The sequence below is a fragment of the Corythoichthys intestinalis genome, chromosome 2 (genome assembly GCF_030265065.1).
Source record: "Corythoichthys intestinalis isolate RoL2023-P3 chromosome 2, ASM3026506v1, whole genome shotgun sequence".
Taxonomy (NCBI): Eukaryota; Metazoa; Chordata; class Actinopteri; order Syngnathiformes; family Syngnathidae; genus Corythoichthys; species Corythoichthys intestinalis.
The window spans coordinates 70119168-70140567 of NC_080396.1; the positions used below are offsets into that span (position 1 = coordinate 70119168).

The window sequence follows — 21400 nt, forward strand, 5'->3', positions numbered from 1 at the left end:
CTGCCGTGGTCTCATTGCCGCCGCCGCCACTGCTGTCTCAATGGATGTTGTCACCATGGCATCCACTTCCTGGCAGCAGAGCAGCGGTAGAGGTGTCCCTGCAGGCAAGAGGAAAGGGGACATCACCCTGCTGCTGCTGTGCAAAAGGCCACGGACCCCTTCTGGCCATGAGCACCCCACCTGGCTTACAGCCAGCCTAATCATTTAATGATGGCTAATCTCTTTATCTAATTTTTAGCAACAAAGGCAAATACACAAATTCAGTAGGTGTTTTGTCAACAACATTGTTATATTTAAAATACTGATACCAATACTCCCATCAATTATCGATTTGATTTAAGAGCCTTCGATCTATTTAACCCTTTCATGCACAAATGGATTTTTTTCCCCCGTAAATTGTTTTATTACATTTGTATAGGACAGGAGTCTTTTATATCTAATTGTAGTATTAGTGTTGCCCCACGTATTTTCCGATGAGCAATAAAACAAATAAAGATATAAACTAATTTTAAATTAAATGAATGAATTAATTGAAGGATATAATTAATTGAAGGGGGGTATTTTTTTAATATAGTAATAAAGAGAATTTAAAAAAAAAAAAAAAAAAGAGCCTTTTTTTACATAGCCATGAGTAATAAAAAATATGTAAATCTAAAACTGTTTTTTCAAAAAAAAACTAATAATGATTAAAATAATAAACTGGGGGGAAAAGATTAAAGAAATATTCAAATACATGTGTATTTTCCTCTGAGAATTTAATTTTTTACAACTTGTGACCTCACATAGCTGAACTGTTTAGCTGCCATTGACCGCAATAGACGTCCAATCCAAACGAGGAGGGGCCTGAAGTGATCGAATGTTCGCTTTCAGTATGGTGTTATATTTGTGCCGCTTTTCTGAGCGAACAAATTTAGATTTTGAGCACAGGAAAATAGATTTTGAGCGCATAAAAATAAATTGAGCAAGCAATAATACATTTTGAGCAACAGTGTTCTTTTTGGCAGCCATTTTAATTTTCGTCTTCATCTTTTGGACGAAAATACTTATTAATCTTAGTCATATTTTTGTTATTTCAAAATGTGTTGGTCTTGGTCTAGTTTTATTCAACGAAACAGATTTGCAAACAGTCTGTACCCTCAGGCGATAAGACTGCTGAATTCACAAGTACACTGAAATTGCTGTTATGGTTATGCTGTCATTAGTACGCACTTGACACTGTGGGGTGTGGGGGGGCATAAATGGTTCTGTAAATTTATCAATATTTATTATTATTTATGGTGGGATTGTGGGGGCACTGGGAACACTTTACCTTTATATTGCTCTGCACCAAGCACTTTAATGGAAACTAACCCATAGTATTGTTGGAACTCCAATCTGAATTTCGTTGTTATCGTGACAATGACAAATAAACTCTGAATCTGAATCTGAAGACTCATACAAATTTCGTCTGGTTTTAGTCAACAATTCTCAAAATGTTTTCATCTGTAAACTTCAAAAGTTTTAGTCCATGAATAGATAAATAAATAAAAGCTTTCCAACTATTTCGGATGAACATAACAGACGAGCATATAATTGTTGCGTCTACAAGGACATCACCATTTTCATGAAGGTAATACACACTCAGCAGGAAAACGGCACATTATTTGCAATAAAATTAAAATTCCCTGGACGCCACGAATTGTATGTAAAATGTTTTCCAAGAGTTTAAAAAGACACTGAGTCACTGCGCTAAATGCTAGCGCAAACGCTATGCAAACACTACAAGTTGGTTTAGTGTGTGATGATCACTCAGCACAGACCTTTAAAGGCTAAAGCAACATGGCATATCTAGCCAGGGTAAGAAAGCAAAGCTAACCAAGCTTCACCTGACATATTTCACAAAAGGAGCCTGGAGTGGAAACACTCACCGGGCTGTGAGTAAGCGTATGTGTGGTATTAACAGCGCAACACGTCACATGAGTGACACGACCAAACACTGCTAAATGCGTGCTAACTACACATGGCGGAAAACACTCAGGTGACTTAAAGTTCCACTCTGAGACCCTCAATTTGGCCAACTTTCAAAATTGTCCGAAATGAATGTGTGATACATCATTGGAAAGCTTAAAATCTCAATTTTCAGGGGGAACAAAAATTTTGAACAGGAATGCATTTAAAAAATAAAAAAAAAAAAAAGAAATTTTAAACAGCAAAACCCTAATTGGAGGCGAGACCAGAATTAAAGTCGCCACGATTTTAACGAGATATTATCACGTAATTACCTTGTTTCGATCCAAAAACTCCATGTAGCATGTATCACCGAGTGTCATGACACAGCTGTGAATGGCCACAGCCGGATTCTTTTTTTATTTCATGGGTGAAACATGGTGATATAACAAGGGTCGTGATGCAGAAATCACAGACAACAAGGAGTGGTTGAGATTTTCTTTTTCATATAGTTACCCTTTTAAACGTTATTTTCCCATTTTTTTCTTTGGATCGATTATTTATCATCTAACATATCTGGGAAAACGCGACAGTAACAAAAAAAAATACAATTAAGCGATAGTCATGAGGTAGATATCCGAAACTTTTTTACAGACGCTAAATTTTTCATTGTGACGTCATTCGTTTCAAAGTTTGAAATCTGCGAGTGAATAATTTTTTTAAGTCGTTTTTTTTTTTTTCTTAAACTAAAATTTAGACATCAATTAATGATTGTAAGCTAAAAATGACAGGCATTTTGAATAGTAAATATAATTACTTCTTTTTCTGGCTAGGTTGAAACAAAAGCGGTTGCGCTACGTCTGTAAACGGGGGTTTTCAGGGTAAAACGGAAAAATTAAAAATAGTTCGGAGGCTTAGTGCACCATGAATCTGCTATTGCAGCATATAGACATACAGTGGGGAGAACAAGTATTTGATACACTGCCGATTTTGCTGGTTTTCCCACTTGCAAAGCATGTAGAGGTCTGTAATTTGTATCATAAGTTCTCTTCAATTGTGAGGGATGGAATCTAATACAAAAAAACAGAAAATCACGTTGTATGATTTTTAAATAATGCATTTGCATTTAATTGCATGAAATAAGTATTTGATACATCAAAAAAATCGAACTTAATATTTGGTACAGAAACCTTTGTTTGCTTGACAAGGTTTGCACACACTGCAGCAGGGATTTTGGCCCACTCCTCCATGCAGATCTTCTCCAGAGCCTTCAGGTTTCGGGGCTGCTGCCGGGCAACACGGACTTTCAGCTCACTCCATAGATTTTCTATCGGGTTCAGATCTGGTGACTGGATAGGCCACTCCAGGACCTTAAGATGCTTCTTACGGAGCCACTCTTTAGTTGCCTTGGCTGTGTGCTTTAGGTCGTTGTCATGCTGGAAGACCCAGCCACGACCCATCTTCAGGGCTCTCACTGAAGGAAGGAGGTTGTCAGCCAAGATGTGGCGATACATAGCCCCATCCATACTCCCCTCAATACGGTGCAGTCGTCCTGTACCCGTGGCAGAGAAGCAGCCCCAAAAAATGTTTCCTCCTGCATGTTTCACGGTTGGGATGGTGTTTTTGGGGTTGTACTCATCCTTCTTTTTCCTCCAAACACGACGAGCCAAGTTTAGACCAAAAAGTTCAATTATGGTCTCATCCGACCACATGACCTTCTCCCATTGCTCTTCTCGTCCAGATGGTCAGTGGCAAACTTCAGACGTGTCTGGACATGCACTGGCTTCAGCAGCGGGACTTTGCGTGCGCTGTAGGATTTTAATCTATGACGGCGTAATGTGTTTCCGATGGTTTTCTTGGAGACTGTGGTTCCAGCTCTCTTCAGGTCATTGACCAGGTCCTGCCGTGTAGTTCTGGACTGATCCCTCACCTTCCTCATGATCAGTGATGCCCCACGAGGTGAGATCTTGCATGGTGCCCCAGAACGAGGCAGATTGACTGTCAACTTGAACTTCTTCCATTTTCTAATAATCGCTCCAACAGTTGTTACCTTCTCACCAAGCTGCTTGCTTATTTTCCTGTAGCCCATCCCAGCCTTGTGCAGGTCTATTATTTTATCCCTGATGTCCATAGACAGCTCTTTGGTCTTGCCATTGTGGAGAGGTTGGAGTTTGTTTGTTTGAGCATGTGAACAGGTGTCTTTTATACAGGTAACAAGTTCAAACAGGTGCAGTTACTTCCGGTAATGTATGGAGAACAGGAGGGGTTCTTAAAAAAGAACTGAGAGCCGAAATATTTACTAGTTGGTAATGTATCAAATACTTATTTCATGCAGTTAAATACAAATTTATTATTTAAAAATAATGCAATGTGATTTTCTGGATTTTTGTATTAGATTCCGTCCCTCACAGTTGAAGAGAATTTATGATACAAATTACAGACCTCTACATAACTTGCAAGTCGGAAAACCAGCAAAATCGGCAGTGTATCAAATACTTGTTCTCCCCACTGTATTGTTCTATCAAACACAACACTTCTTTTGGCTTTGAATACAGCAGTTTATTTTAAAGAGGGGTGCAAGAGCAGAAACTGCTTTTTCAGTCTTGCCCGTTTTTTCCGCCACATACAATAAGAAAATATCACACATTGTGAATTTATGATGGAAACCATGGCGAATCTTCACCTCATTCTCGTGTCCTCAGACGACAACTGGCATCCATCTCGTTATTTTAGTCTCCCAAGACACGCTTCTGCCAACTCTCTGATTGGTTGGCTTCGTGGCACATTTGTAACGTCTGTGCCCATTGAGTGCGCAGAGAAAACAAAACCGGCAAGCGCAAGGGTTGAGAGATTGAGCAAGAGCAGAAGGGAGGAATTGAGCAGATAAAGCCACAATTATGGAACCCAGAGTAATTTTTTTGTTTTTTTTTTTGTTTTTTTTTTGTTTTTGTTTTTGTTGCTCAGTACTATTTTCTGTGCTCAAAACCAATCATTGCTCGCTAGAATAGTGGCACAAATATAACGCCATATTCCAGCCGCTCCAGGTGTTTCAAATATCAATGACCATCTTTTGCTAACTACCACAAGACATAATCTGTCGCCTGGCCGTGAATGAGTTACCGTAAGCAAAATGATAACTTTTGAATCTGTCCGCTGAGACTATATTCACAGTCAGTTAGATTATACCTAAAAATAAAAAAAGTAAAAAAATAAATAAATAAATAAAAGACGATACAAAACAATGTTTACATTTTTGACCATTTTTGTCCTTGAAACATTCTAGACAATTGAATAAAAGCCATTACTGTTGACAAAACAGCTTATCTAAAAGTCAGTGTTCAATGTTTTGCACTTTGAATCGTTGCAGGATTGATCCAGATTGAAGTATCGTGACCCCTAGTTTGCGTTCCGTTTTTTAATATATTTGTTTTGTTTGAGTGTGATACAGAGAACGATTTATATGCTTAATACATGTTAGCTGAATATTTAAGGATTTGTGACATGACTGTTTGTATTGGATGAATTTTTTTATATCTCAATGGGGAAGTTTGGTTTAGGGTTGTAGTTGAAATTTTCCACTCAACTGACTCTCTAATGCATCACTACTTTTTGTTGACTTTTTGATTTTTATTTCTTTTCAGGTGGCATGGGAGAAGGGGATTCAGAAAGAGGGAACTCCTCTCAGCAAATATTACACCCAATGGAAGAAGTTGAGAGAAAAGGAGATTCAGTTGGAGATCTCTGGCAAAGAAAGGGTAAAAAGACAAGCAAAGACAAATTCTTGCTTTTACTGTACTTTATGACAGGCGGCATTGCGCAGTGTAGTCATGTAAATGAAGAAACACTATTGAGGACTAAAATGTAGAAACTAACAATACTGTTTTCTGCTTTGTAAAGATGGAGGATCTGGATTTGCCAGAGATTAAACGTAAAAAGATTCAGGAGGAGAAAGCCAAAGACAAAAAGGAGTTCATGGGTTTGTTTGAAAGCGATTCTGAGGATGACGACGATGACGACGACACGGGACTCAAAATCAAAGGTACCGTAAGCCTTTCACGTACCTATTGAGAAATACAAACATACCTCAAAACCGTCTTATAGTTGCGAAGCCTGCCACCTCAAACACTGCATTTGTTTTCCTTTTTGAGGTGTTCTTTTCTAAAATGAGTTGTCTAACAACTGTACATATTTTCACTTTTTATCAAATGCAGGGTTTTTTTGATTCAGTATTTTACATGGGCTAAAGTGGTTAACATTTTTACACTGTAAATAATAAATGGTGTAATACTTGTATAGCGCTTTTCCACCTTTCAAGGCCCTCAAAGCGCTTTACACTACATCGCCATCCACTTACTGGTGACGCAGCACCAGGAGCAACGTGGGGTTCAGTATCTTGCTCAAGGATACTAAGGCAAGTTCATCAAGGCAGAGAATCGAACCAACAACCTCTGGGTTGTGGGACAACTACTCCAAACACTGAGCCATGCCACCCCACTGTAAGATGTTAATAGTTCATAAAAGATGTGATTTGTGAGGTCTGCGAGCAACAAGAAATCCACATTTACAGTTTAGAAATTGCAGCGGGAACTGTCCAGACATAAAAATTTTGCATGTTAATTTAGTCAGTGACAGGCACATAGATAAACAGCCTTCACACTCACCTTCACACCAATGGACAATTTAGTCTTCAGTTAACCTGGCAACCAACCATATTTTGGAAGGTTGACTGGAGCAGAAAAACATGAAAACTGCATTGACTTGTTTACTTTGGCAAATTTTAGAAAATTTAATATAATTAGACGTATAGTTTATATCAAAAGAGGTTGAAAATGCAAACATAGTCATACATGTCGCAATGATAATTGACTCGAGCCGGGTCCCAACATTAATTGCACAGGATATCCTCGGGGTCTTAAAAAGTCTAAAGATGTCTTAGATCCAATAATTTGAATTGAGAGCCTTAAATGTCTCAAATTCTCCTAAAATCTCACAAAGGTCAATTTTGAAAAGTCTTAAAAATCGAGTGGCATTACCTTTATTTAGAACATGCGTTAGTCTCGCATTTAAATGTTTTGATTTTTAAGGACGCCAAAACCTAACTACAAAGCGGATGTGTGCTGCCCGCTCATTTTCTTTTTTATTTATTTTTTACAATTTTTTTGCCAGTATTGATGTGAATTTTTACTTTTTTTTTTGTTGCCAGTATTGATGTGAAATGGGTCTTAAACGGTATTCAATATGGGCTCAAAAAGTCTTCGCAGTCAACTTTAGAAGTCCAACTAAATACTGAGACAATAAGAAATGTATTACCCATGGTAGCCTCTGAGGGGCGGTGTTTGGCTACGTCTTGATTCTCAAAGAGTTGCAAAAGGTGATGTCAGCTCATCATGTTTTTTTTTTTCATGCAGTCACTTTTTTAACCTATTTTTTGTTTTACGCTAAGCTTTTTTTCTAATGTGAATTAACCTTTGAATAGTGACTGTACATGGGAGGCGTGATTGAATGTCTTTAGTGGCACTGGGTCCCTCTGCTATTTTGCACCTTATCCTTTAGGCACAGTCGTTCACCTTAACACAGAGACACGTCCACGAATGTTTGGTCGCAGAGGAAAAGAACTAGGCGGCAGGGCTTTTTTATTTTTTGGCTCTTTAATGCATCTGGATTTGATTGTTGGGAGAGTCCCCACAAACGCACGTGCAGCCGTCCCCCTCTGTGCTTCGCTCCCTCCCTTTGGTTGCTCTTTCCTCCGCCCAGTACAAACACAAACTGACCTCCGTCGACAGGAAGTACGGGCTGGGCTCCCTGCGGGAGTTCCTAATTCAAACCAGACCAGTGGAACAGCCAGAGGTGGCGGCTTCCTCTCTTGCTTTCCTTGGCGCGCTCGTACACCCACACAAGCACAGATGACGGCACATGAATACAAAGCTCGTTGTCCACTTTTTAGCCCTCAGAAGCTTCTTTGTTGACGTGCACGGCACTGGAACGCACAGGAGCAGCTAATAATGTTTTTGTATGTGTGTATGGAGGGGATTAGAAGTCCTCCAGGTCAGTTTGGGGCAACCTTAAAAGTAGTGTTGCACCGATGCCCTTTTTTAAAATTTTGAATCCGATACCTGGCTATGTGATATTGACTGTTGTGATACTGTATCAATAGCCTACCACGTTTTTAAAAAAAATAGACAAACTATTTTTTTTTAATAATAATAATGCATTTTATTTCAGGATGCTTTTCATGACAAGCAAAGATGCTTCACAAGAAAGATGGGAACACAATAGCTCAACAATACTATATACAGTGGGGCAAATAAGTATTTAGTCAACCACTAATTGTGCAAGTTCTCCCACTTGAAAATATTAGAGAGGCCTGTAATTGTCAACATGGGTGAACCTCAACCATGAGAGACAGAATGTGTGGGGCGGGGGGGGACAGAAAATCACATTCTTTGTTTTTTAAAGAATTTATTTGCAAATCATGGTGGAAAATAAGTATTTGGTCAATACCAAAATTTCATCTCAATACTTTGTTATGTACCCTTTGTTGGCAATACCGGAGGCCAAATGTTTTCTGTAACTCTTCACAAGCTTTTCACACACTGTTGCTGGTATTTTGGCCCATTCCTCCATGCAGAGCTCCTCTAGAGCAGTGATGTTTTGGGGCTGTCGTTGGCCAACACGGACTTACAACTTCCTCCACAGATTTTCTATGGGGTTGAGATCTGGAGACTGGCTAGGCCACTCCAGGACCTTGAAATGCTTCTTTCGAAGCCACTCCTTTGTTGCCCTGGCTGAGTGTTTGGGATCATTGTCATGCTGAAAGACCCAGCCACGTCTCATCTTCAATGCCCTTGCTGATGGAAGGAGATTTTCACTCAAAATCTCTCGATACATGGCCTCATTCATTCTTTCCTTATCACAGGTTAGTCGTCCTGGTCCCTTTGCAGAAAAACAGCCCCAAAGCATGATGTTTCCACCCCCATGCTCCACAGTGGGTATGGTGTTCTTTGGATGCAAATCAGTATTCTTTGTCCTCCAAACACGAGAACCTGTGTTTCTACCAAAAAGTTCTATTTTGGTTTCATCTGACATAACACATTCTCCGAGTCCTCTTCTGGATCATCCAAATATACTCTAGCGAACCACAGACGGGCCTGGACATGTACTTTCATCAGCAGGGGGACACGTCTGGCAGTGCAGGATTTGAGTCCTGAGCGGCGCATTGTGTTACTGATAGTAGCCTTTGTTATTGTGGTCCCAGCTCTCTGTAGGTCATTCACTAGGTACCCCTGTGTGGTTCTGGGATTTTTGCTCACCGTTCTTGTAATCATTTTGACGCCACGGGGTGAGATCTTGCATGAATCCCCAGATCGAGGCAGATTATCAGTGGTCTTGTATGTAGAGTTGTCGACGTCATCGATGACGTAAATGCGTCGATGGGTGAAACATACCGTCGACGGGTAATGACGGGTTAAAAAAAAAAAGCTACATGTGGATAAAGTTTAGAATGGCGGGCGCTCGCGATGCAAGCGGTAGTCACTGGCACCCCCAAGGGGGCCGCTGATATTTCAATGTGACCGGCATTGTCAGATTATCAGATTACCCTATATACATAATATAATAAAAATATATATGGAAACAGCACTGGCTTCCTTACTGTAATCCATGACTGCAATAATGTTAGTTACTTTATATTTTAAAGTATCATTGTGTATATACACATAGTAGTATGCTATAAAATTAATACTATATATTTAATTTTTGTTACTGTGAGTATGTGTGCCTCTCATTCAAAATAATTGTGGTAATATTTCAGTGTGCCCTCTACTTTATCTATTTTCAGGTTAAAACACACAAAAATTGAACAGTTTTTCTCCTCCCCCAAAATTGTGGAATGCACACCAGAAAAAGCGTCTGAACACACACACAAAGTATTCTGAAAATGATTGTCCGGGACAGTGGAATTCATTTTACCATTTAGAACAATATAGACAATGACATACCACAAAAAGAGTAAGAATTGTTTTGACTCCTGTTCAGGAGGTGAAGTCACAGTGTTTCCGTTTACATTTTTTTTCTGCAATAGTTAATGCCAGCAGCATTTGACATCATTGTTTGTGATTTATATTTGATATTTATGTTATTTATTTATACGTTAATAAAGAATTTAGGTGTTCCAAAATGTTTTTTGTGAATTAATAAGCTTCAACAAAAATGTCATTAATAAAGTAGTTAATATACAGAAAACATTTGGCCTCCGTTATTGCCAACAAAGGGTACATAACAAAGAATTGAGATGAACTTTTGGTATTGACCAAATACTTATTTTCCACCATGATTTGCAAATAAATTCTTTAAAAATCAAACAATGTGATTTTCTGTTTTTTTTCCACATTCTGTCTCTCATGGTTGAGGTTTATCCATGTTGACAATTACAGGCCTCTCTAATCTTTTCAGGTAGGAGAACTTGCACAATTGGTGGTTGACTAAATACTTATTTGCCCCACTGTATATATCTATATTGCAGAAAACACTCAGGTGACTTGAAGTTCCCCTCTTCGAACCCCAATTTGGCCAAATTTTAAAATTGTCCTATATGCATGTGTGATAGTGTCGAGACACAGTTGTGAATGGCCACAGCCCGGACAAGGGTTGCAATGGAGAAATCGCAGACATCAAGGAGTGGTTGAGATTTTTCATATTTACCCATTTAAACGTTTTTTTGTTTTGTTTTGTTTTTTGTCAATTTTTCTTTGTTTGGATCGATTATTTATCATCTAAAATATCGGGGGACGGTAACAAAATTACAACTAAGCGATAGTTATGAGGTAGATATCCGTAACCTATTTACAGACACAATTTTTTTCATTGTGAAGTCATTTCTTTTAAAGTTTAAAATTAGGGGTGCAAGATATCCATTTTTTGAAACCGATACCGATATTGATAACTTCCTGCTCCTCAAAGCCGATATCGATAACCGATAGAGATGTCCCGATCCGATATTTGGATCGGATCGAACGCCAATATGGGCAAAAAAAATGCGCATCAGATCGGCCGACACGGAAAAATTTCGATCCAGACTTCCGATCCAGTTTTTTTGAAAGTCCGGTCCGGGTTTTCCAGCGCATCGATTTACATAATCCAATCCAGTTTTTGCTTCAAGTTTCCCTAAAATCTGGTCCGCATTTTACGGCACACCTTCAAAAAACTACATTACCGTCTCCCAATTTACCGAGAGACTTTATCGGTAAAAATGTCAGCTGTGTGGATCATTTCACCTTAAACGGCGACAAAGACGAAGAGGCAGAGTGTAACATATGCTACAGTAAAGTCAAGCGTGGTGGTAAAGCTGTAAGAAGTTTTAATGCAACCAACCTAATCAAGCATTTAGTGAAATACCACCACAAACAATATAAGGAGTATGTTAAGAAAACCGAAGACAAAAAAAGAAAGGTCCTGGCACCGGCAGAAACTTTTGCTATGCGTGACAAACTAGCACTCGACAGTCCCAAAGCCCAGGGAATAACAAGAGTCATTGTCGAAGAATTCATTCTGGATGACGAGCCATTATCTCTCGTGAGTAAAGACGCACCATCCAACACTTAGAACCACGGTACAACATGCCCAGCCGTCATTACATCCTTGAGGGATTCGGCCGTGGAAAATTCGAGAACGATTCATGGACATCCAAATTCCTATTATTGAAATATGTCGAGTAAAGCGGAACTAATACACAGCGCGGTCTTCGGGACGCAATGAGAAACGGATCGCATTGCGTCCCGAGAGTAAACATCATGCTGTCATAGACCCGGGTAATGCCAATGCTCAACTCACAGCTTTAGCTCAACTCATGCCGCTGGATAAAAAAATACAAGAATGCCTGACTGCTGCTGACAGCCGCTACAAACTACGTGAACGTCGTTTTACTGGAGATAATATATATCATATGTATATACTGTAGAACTAGATGCAAAACGACACTCGACTGCGTTAGCAACATTGAAGTATTGAAAACTAGATGCGTTAATAAACAGCCGCCAATTTAAAGCAGAAGACTTCCCTAGTAGGCTGTTGTGAACCTTCCAAGCGAACCTAATTAACTTTTTATCTAAAATACTCCTAAATCGGCAAAATCTTGACTTGAATCTATCTTCAAAACAGTTTTAAAACTTTCACTTGTGGAAAGTAGACAGAAGGGAAATTATGGAATAACGGGAGCAATTTTAACAACAGTTGATTCGCAAAATTAAATGAATTGAATGTAGTTTAAAGCTGCTGATGCAGAATGGGTACTTGAATATTTTATTTACTGTTTTAAAATGTTAACTTGATACTGAAATAGTCGTTTATTTAAACCCGAGAGGCTTTTTATACAATTTTTGTAACTAATGCACGAAACATTAAAAGCATCTAATAGCTTGGGGGATTTGGGGGATTTTCCACTGAGGTTGTTGGTGTGTTTTGCTTTTTTAAGACGGTTTACAATATTATTTGCACGTTTTACTGACTGACTATGCCATTTCTGTTTGTTATTTATTATGTTTTGTGTTTTTTACTGAATAAACAGGTCAGTTTCTTGTTACCAACCGTTGTGTGTTATTCAAACTCACCTAATTCAGCTGGCTAGTTGTTATCAAGAGTACTAAAACCTTTTTCAAGGAGTATTTTAGATAAAAAGTTAATTGGGTTCGCTTGGAAGGTTCACAACAGCCTACTAGGGAAGTCTTCTGCTTTAAGATGGCGGCTGTTTACTAACGCATCTGGTTTTCAATACTTGAATGTTGCTAACGCAGTCGAGTCTGTCGTTTAGCATCTAGTTCTATATATACATATAATATCTATTATCTCCAGTAAAACGACGTGGAAGTAGTTTGTAGCGTCTATCAGCAGTAGTCAGGTATTCTTGTGTTTTTTATCCAGCGGCATGAGTTGAGCTAAACCCGTGAGTTGAGCATTGGCATTACCCGGGTCTATGACAAGCATTCTGTTTACTTTCGGGACGCAATGCGGTCAGTTTCTCATTGCGTCCCGAAGACCGCGCTGTGTATTAGTTCCGCTTTACTTGACATATTTCAATAATCGGAATTTGGATGTTTGTGAATCGTTCTCGAATCTTCCACGGCCGAAACGCTCAAGGATGTAATGACGGCTGGGCATGTTGTACCGTGGTTCTAAGTGTTGGATGGTGCGTCTTTACTCATGTGAGATAATGGCTCGTCATCCAGAATGAATTATTCGGCAATGACTCTTGTTAGTCCCTGGGCTTTGGGACTGTCGAGTGCCAGTTTGTCACGCATAACAAAAGTTTCTGCCAGTGTTAGTTGCGTAGGACCTTTCTTTTTGTCTTCGGTTTTCTTAACATACTCCTCATATTGTTTGTGGTGGTATTTCGCTAAATGCTTGATTAGGTTGGTTGTATTAAAACTACTTACAGCTTTACCACTACGCTTGACTTTATTGTGGCATATGTTGCACTCTGCCTCTTCGTATTTGTCGTCCTTTAAGGTGAAATGATCCCACACAGCTGACATTTTTACCGATAAAGTCTCTCGGTAAATTGGGAGACGGTAATGTAAATGTAGTGTGTTGAAGGTGTGCCGTAAAATGCGACCGGATTTTAGGGAAACCGAAGCAAAAACTTGAAAGGATTATGTAAATCGGTGCACTGGAAAACCCGGACTGGACTTAAAAGAACCAAAAACTGGATCAGAATTTTGGATCGGAATTTTTCCGTGTTCCGATCCGATACCGATGCACATTTTTTTGCCCATATCGGCGTCCGATCCAATCCAAATATCGGATCGGGACATCTCTGAGATACTGACAATCAATCAGCAGCATGAATCAGATTGTGCGCGTTCACGTGGGAGTGAGCGAACGAGGTGTGTTTACGCCCCACGGAGGGCAACGGCTGCTGCACAGACTGTAAAGGTTGTCTTTGATTGGAATAGTGTAATGTCATTAAAACACGAAACCACTGGGAATTAATGTGAAGTAAGGGTTTTTTTTTTTTTTTTTTTTTTGTAAATCGACGCATTATTTTTGCTGGCCCCACCGGACAAGTGGTGGGAACAATCTGATAGCCCTGACGGTTTTAAAAGTACGTCCAGGCCATTTATATTGTCGACCCCTGTTCAATTCTTCGTTTTCTTCTTTGGCGGCCATCTTGGGAATGACAACCGGCGGTTGGAAACTAAATCACTGCATTTTCTTAGTACTCCCGATGCCTGCATTTTAGTGCAGGACCCCTTCCGATATTAGTATCGGTGCAACGCTTCTTAAAAGTAGTGCTGTTAATAGTGGACGAGTGAGGAAGTTGCACATAAACCATTGAATTTAGACAGTGAAGGAAGTGCCTGATATTTTTAGCTGTGTTTGTGTCTGCGTTTAAGGTGTGCGCGTGCTGTGGTAGCAGACAGGAGGAAACCATTCTGTGTGTGTGTCTATTTCCCCAGCTTCTCATCACACCCCAACTTCAAAGCATGTGAACCCCCATTGTCCCTTTGGCTATTCCACGCGCACGCCCGCACACACACTGAACCTCCATCACAAGTGTTGCTATGAAACCTGCCTGCAATCTCCATTTGCCATATTTAGGCCATGAGCCGACGACGTCTGAAATTGCCAGTAGTAAACTGTCACGGGTGTTTGTGCGCCGCAGTCGGTGACGGCTGTAATAGACTTTAGGTCCCATCTCTGGGAGGAGGGAGAGAGGCGCGCATACACACCCACACTTTGCTGCTGCCTCTGATGCTTGACCCACATCGAGGTGTCTCCAAAGAACGTCAGCTGTGGAGCAACATGAACTTGGGGAAAGTTAACGGGGGGGGAAAAACGGCTTTATATTTTCTTCTAATGCTCTCTGTTTCTCTGTCTAGATAAAAAGGCCAGCCAGGGGTCAGAAGATGAGGATGATGACAACGACGAAGATGTTACAGGGCTATCGGACATGAGCGACGAAGACTCGGGTGCGTGTAAAATGAAAATGTAAAATGACAGTGGTCACTACAGTGAACTGCTATTCCAAAGTTGACAATTAAATGAGCTTTAACCCTTTATTAGGCAAGTGACTATTTTTAGTAATTAAAACACTTTTTTATTATTATTATAATTCATCCATGTGTTTTTTTTTTTTTTTATCATAAAAAAACTAGATAAACAAATGCAATCTTAATAAAAGCTCAAATTATTTTAAAAAATATATACACTGTGGTTACAGCCACAACTACCAGTCTTGTTTTTTTTTTTTTATTTTGTATTTAACTGATTGGCTGACATTGACGGCATTAGATGTCCAATTCATTTGAACTGGGAGGAAAGCTCATTCGCCCCTCCTAGTCAAAATAGATTGGACATCAAATGCCGTCAATGTCAGCCACTGAGTGCACTGTAAGCATAAAAAAATGTAATAATCATAATTAGTGCATGAAAGGGTTAATGTCTTATTTTTAGTAGTAAAACCTCTCAATTGAAGCTGGTAGCTTGCATGGTTTTCTATTTTCTTTAATCTTGTCAATTTTCATTCTGAATTCTAGATGAGGGCGAAGAGAACGAGAAGGCATCAACAGCCCCTCAGCCGCTGTTACCCTCCGCTCTAATTAAGCTGGCCGAAGGAGACGAAGATGTGGTGGAGGACCTGGAGCTGTCCGACGACGACTGAGAGTACATTACAAACACATTCTAATGTCCTTTTATAAAGCATAAAATATTTTACTTGTCTATAGTATTTTTTGTTTGAATTGCATATTAAACAAACAGTGACTGGTGCTGCATTTGAAACGTGTATTCAGTGGTAGGGTTTAAGTGTCATCGTCCATCCAACATGCAGTTGAAGCCAGATGTTTAGATATACTTTGAGAAAAAAAAAAAAAAATGTCTCTCTGTCAGGTGCATATCAGACTAAATCTCTCCTGTCTCAGGTCAGTCAGGATTACTTATTTTTTTGAATGCCACAATAATGACAGAATTTATTAGAGAATTTTATATATTCCTTTAAGTTAAAAGTTACATACGCAAAAAGTATGGTAATTTTCAGAACAGAAGCAGCTACTTTTTCCCTTCATTTTGACTAATAGGCTAATAGGTAACACTTTATCTGACAGCGGTGTCATAAGACTGTCATAATTATGACATGGCACTGTCATGGGCATTACTGAATGCTTATGACAGATGTCATCGAGTGTCATCCGGCAAATTATGTCATGACCTCCATTTATGTCCAGCTCGGATCTTTTACATCCATTCAAAAGTGAGTTAATTTGCCGGATAACACTAATTTACATCTGTTATAAGCATTCATTAATGCTCACTACAGTGTCATAATTATGATTGTCTAATGACAGTCTTATGGTGCCACTGTCAAATAAAATGTTACCAAATACCATAAGTAGCAATTAATGAAACAACTGGAACAATAACTGAAGAAATAATTAGCACAGAACATGAATTTTGATTGTTATTTACATCTGTAGCGCTGCAATGCATGCTAGGAGGCATATTGGACGACAACAACAGTGTTGACAGCAGGTGGCAGCACAGGTTGACTGTATCCCCCAAGGGAGCAGTGATGGCCAAATGCAGCTTCTTGAAGCAATTAAGTTTTGCAGCTAATTGGTTCAAAGCTTCATGGTGGTTCATTTAGTCTTATGACAGTCGTATGATACCGCTGTCAAAGTGTTACCGGTTTATTTATTTTGGTGTAAATATCCCATAATACAGTAAGGACAGCTGCGGTTTATCTGTGAACTGTTGTTTTCGTGTCTTGGTGGGTGGAGGCTTATAGTCAGGTGCGACTTATCCTGCGAAAATTATGTTATTATCTTTAAAGAACATGGGAAAGTCCGTATGATGCGGTCATCATTCTACCCAAAATGTTGTAAGAGTCATATTGGACCAAAAAATAAAACGTCCTAAGCTTAAAAAAAAATTTTTTTTTAAATCTTATCTAAGCTATATAATGAAGGCAAAACATGCCATATGTAGCTATCTTAGCCTACTGTTGAAATGACTAAGTTGGCCACAAATACCTAATGAGCCTTCATGAAAAACTGTTTATTTTCCCAGCAATCCTATAGAGAATGACTCACCATGTGACTACTCTGTTGTACGATGCCGCCACAAGTTTAATTTCATTACAATATTAATGAATTAAAAGAATGTTTGTCCTCCTACATAAACCGAATTAAAACAAAAATGTATTTCCATCTTCCATCCCCATTTTCAAACTTTTTTTTTTTTTTTTTTTTTTTTTTTACAAAGCTCCAGGGAGCCACTAGGGTAGTGCTAGAGTCACATGCGGCTCTAGAGGTTACTAACCACCAGGTTAAATGAATGCATGTCAGTTAATTGACAATACAGCTTGGAATGCATTTAAAGTCACACATCAAAAACTCCCCTTCCTTGTTTGAAACTTGGGAAAAAATGAAATCAAAGATCGTGGAGCTCCACAAGTCTGGCTCATCCTTGGGTGTAATTTCCAGATGCTTGAAAGTACCACATTCGTCTGTTCAAACAATTATATGCAAGTGTAAACATCATAGGGATGTCCAGATATCACACCACTCGGGAAGGAGACTGGCTGAGTGTCCCAGAGATGAACGTGTCTTGGTCTGAAATGTGCGGATAAACCCCTGGGGAAAAAAAGCTAAAGACCTTGTGAACATGCTGGATGAAGCTGGTAAGATAACTGTTCCAATCCTCAGTGAAACGAATCCTCTGCCAAGATGGGCTAAAAGGCCACCCGCTTAGAATGACGCTATTACTCCCAAAGAAACAAAAAAAACGCCAGATGGCATTTTGCAAAAAGACATGACAAAGATCTTTACTTCTGGAGACGTCTTATGGTCTGATGAAACCTAAAGTGGAGCTGTTTGGCCATAATGACCAACATTACACCTGGAGGGGAAAAGTGGAAGAACCTGAGAACACCATACCAACTATGAAGCATGGGGGTGGCTGCATCATGTTGTGGGGTTGTTTTCCAGAGCAGGAACTGGAGCGTTCATAAAATAGCTGGCATCATAAAGAAATAACACATATTAAAAGTCATCTATGGAATTTTTTATGTCAATTTAAAATACTTTTCTACTCAATGCATGCTCCACCAACGCCCTGATGAATACACACAGCCCTGACATTTTTACTGCGACTGGCTGAAAAAGCCCTTTTCTTTCCTTCATTAGATGGTGTTTGTGTCGAACACTCTGGGCTAACACGCACCTGTGCACGTCCAGCACTGTTTCACCAAGCTTCTGCCTTGTCTCCGCTTAGCAAAAACACCTTTCTAACCCACTTAAGACTTGCTACTAACAGTAAACAATTACGTTTGCTACTTTTTTCATTTCTGGTGCTGATTTGATGTGCCAAATGCGATTTGCTTTATGTTTGTACATGTACAAGCATGCGCACCATGCACAAGCTTAACACGGGCTATAGTTACACCATAGACTTCACTATCAGTTAACAAGACACCTCCCACAAACATTGCGCCACGCCTTCCCATTGGACGCTGACACAGGCAGAGCTGAGTTAGCTTTCACTGTGATTACACGCGCTGCATTCAAATGCCGGATTTAGGTGGAATCTTTTACTCGATACAAGCAGGCAGGATTGTCTCAAGAGGGATTTGGTCGAGGATTCCAGGTAATTATTGTATAAAAGAGCCCCATGCATGCATTTTCAACTTAAAAAGCTCTTGTTTTGTGACGGCCGCTACATTTGATTACACAATAGTGTAATTTTAGCTCGAAATTTTTACGGAAAATGAATAACTGGCCCATTTTCTTTGCTTTTAGGCAAGAATCTAGACCTTTCTGTGTTCATATCATTAGAAATTCCGGTGATGTATGAATTTATTTACAAGAATGTCCTAGCTCTGTTTTTGTGATAGCCGCTATATTGTATCCATACACATTGGTGTAAGTTTACATTCAAATGATCAGGTAATTTTCAACCAACTGCCTGTTTTTTGGCCAAAAAAGTAGTAATTTCGACACTTCTGTGTCCATACAATTTTTTTTGTTTGTTTTTTGCCTTTTATGTGTTTTATGTAACATTTAAGTAGGGTGACCATATTTTGATTTCCAAAAAAGAGGCCACTCGGCCCTGCCTCGAGATACTTGAATTTTACTCATAGGCATCTTTGAGTTAACTTCATCACTTTAATATATTTAAAGCGTGCCTCCTCCATCTGGATAGAAAAAAAATCAGTTTTATAGAAAAAAATATATAATACAATATAAATAATATATATATGGCGGAAAACAGACAAGACTTAAAAAGGAGTTTCTGCTCTTGCACTCCTCTTTAAAAGAAACTGCTGTATTTTAAGCTAAAACAACTGTTGTGTTTGATAGAACAATATGTCTATATGCTGCCATAGCAGATTCATGGCGCATGAAGCCCCCGAACTATTTTTGATTTGTCCGTTTTACCCTGAAAACCCCCGTTTACAGACGTAGCGCAACCGCTTTTGTTTCAACCCAGCCATAAAACGAAGGTAATTAAATATATTTATTATTCAAAATGTCTATCATTTTTAGCTTAGAATCATTCATTGATGTCTCATATTTTGTTTTAAAAAAAAAATTTTTTTTTAAACACTTTAAAAAATTATTCGCTCACATATTTTGAACGTTTAAACAAATTATGTCACAATGAAAAAAATTGCGTCCGTAAAAAAGTCACGGATATCTACCTCATAACTATCGCTTAATTGTATTTTTTGTTACTGTGGAATTTTCTCCGATGTTAGATGATAAATAATTGATCCAAACAAAAAAAAACTTGAAAAAAAATGTTTAAAAGGGTAAATATATGAAAAAGAAAATCTCAACCACTCCTTGATGTCTGCGATTTCTGCATCGCGACCATTGTTATATTACCATGTTGACACTCAGTGATACATGCTACATTGAGTTTTTGGATCGAAACAAAGTAAGTACGCGATAATATCTTGTTAAAGTCATTCTGTTCTCGCGTGCTCTCACCTCCAGATAGGGTTTTGCTGTTTAAAAAATATTTTTTTTTAAAAAATGCCCACCTGCTCAAAATTTTTCTTCCCCAGAAAATTGAGATTTTAAGGTTTCCAATGATGTATCACACATGCATATCGGACAATTTTGAAAGTTGGCTAAATTGGGGGTCTCAGAGCGGAACTTCAAGTCACCTGAGTGTTTTCCGCCATATATTGCCATATAGTGTATATAATATATTATACGAAGATAATTTTTTTACTTTACAGGTTACTCCACAGGCCTTATTCTTCCTAAAAATAATAATTAAACAATAAAAACGCAAAAAGAAAAAAAAATTATATAATGCAGACCAATGGAAATGTAATCCAGTCAATACAGACACACAGTAGGCTACGTGCCAACTGAACATTTTTATAAACTATAACAGCATAAACGTCTCTTAGAACTACTCCTTATTGTAGTCTGGAACTCCCTGATTTCTTGCCAAATTGTCAACCCAGTAGATGGATGCAATGCCCCATGATACAATGGGTAAATTGCCAATAAAAAAACAAAGAACTACTCCTTCTCCCCCTACTAGTAGGCACTGCCCCCGAGCGGCCGGAGGGAATCTCTTCAAATTGGTCCCATGAAAAATCATGAAAACCGGACATTTTCATGGATTTATAAACACGGGCGGACGCGACGGAGAGTACGTGAAAAGTGCACTTGTCCGGGTAAAAGAGGACGTTTGGTCACCCTAAGGGCCAGATAGCCAGCAAGACATGTCTCCGCGCTGAAGCACTAGCAACATCAAATTCAACCTAAATAAGTTGTGATTGTACATATAATTAGGGCTGTCAAACGATTAAAATTTGTCATCGAGTTACGGCTTAAAAATTTATTAATCGTAATTAATCGCAATTCAAACCATCTATAAAATATGCCATATTTTTCTGTAAATAATTGTTGGAATGGAAAGATAAGACACAAAACTGATATATATACATTCAACATACGGTACATAAGTACTGTATTTGTTTATTATAACAAAAAATCAACAAGATGGCATTAACATTATCAATATTCTGTTAAAGCGATCCATGGATAGAAAGACTTGTAGTTCTTAAAAGATAAATGTTAGTACAAGTTATTAGTTAGAAATAATAATAGTTAGAAATGTTTTATTAAAACCCCTCTTAATGTTTTCGTTTTAATAAAATTTGTAAAATTTTCAATCAAAAAATAAACTAGTAGCTCACCATTGTTGATGGTGCTGAAACCCATAAAATCAGTCGTACCCAAGCGCCAGCAGAGGGCGACATAACGCCAAAAACCACAAGTAACAAGTGGACATTACACTGTGCTGTCATTTTAATCTGTTTGAGCGGGGCATATGCGTTAAATGCGTCAAATATTTTAACGTGATTAATTAGAAAAATTAATTACCACCCATTAACGTAATAATTTTGACAGCCCTGTTATATATATTTTTTTAAAAGAACATTTTGCTTTTGTTGAGTAAA

The 21400-nt window shown here is 38.7% G+C and overlaps 1 protein-coding gene across 1 annotated transcript in view; it reads left to right on the forward strand.

The window, feature by feature from the left end:
- noc2l (NOC2-like nucleolar associated transcriptional repressor) overlaps window positions 1–15707 on the forward strand; it is a 55946-nt gene extending 40239 nt beyond the window's left edge. The window contains exons 15-18 of the mRNA XM_057826841.1: window positions 5568–5681; window positions 5824–5965; window positions 14799–14888; window positions 15456–15707. Of these exons, the coding sequence (XP_057682824.1) occupies window positions 5568–5681; window positions 5824–5965; window positions 14799–14888; window positions 15456–15580 (471 nt within the window). The 3' untranslated portion in view covers window positions 15581–15707. The remainder of the gene's footprint in view (window positions 1–5567; window positions 5682–5823; window positions 5966–14798; window positions 14889–15455) is intronic.
- The last annotated feature ends 5693 nt before the right edge of the window (window positions 15708–21400 follow it).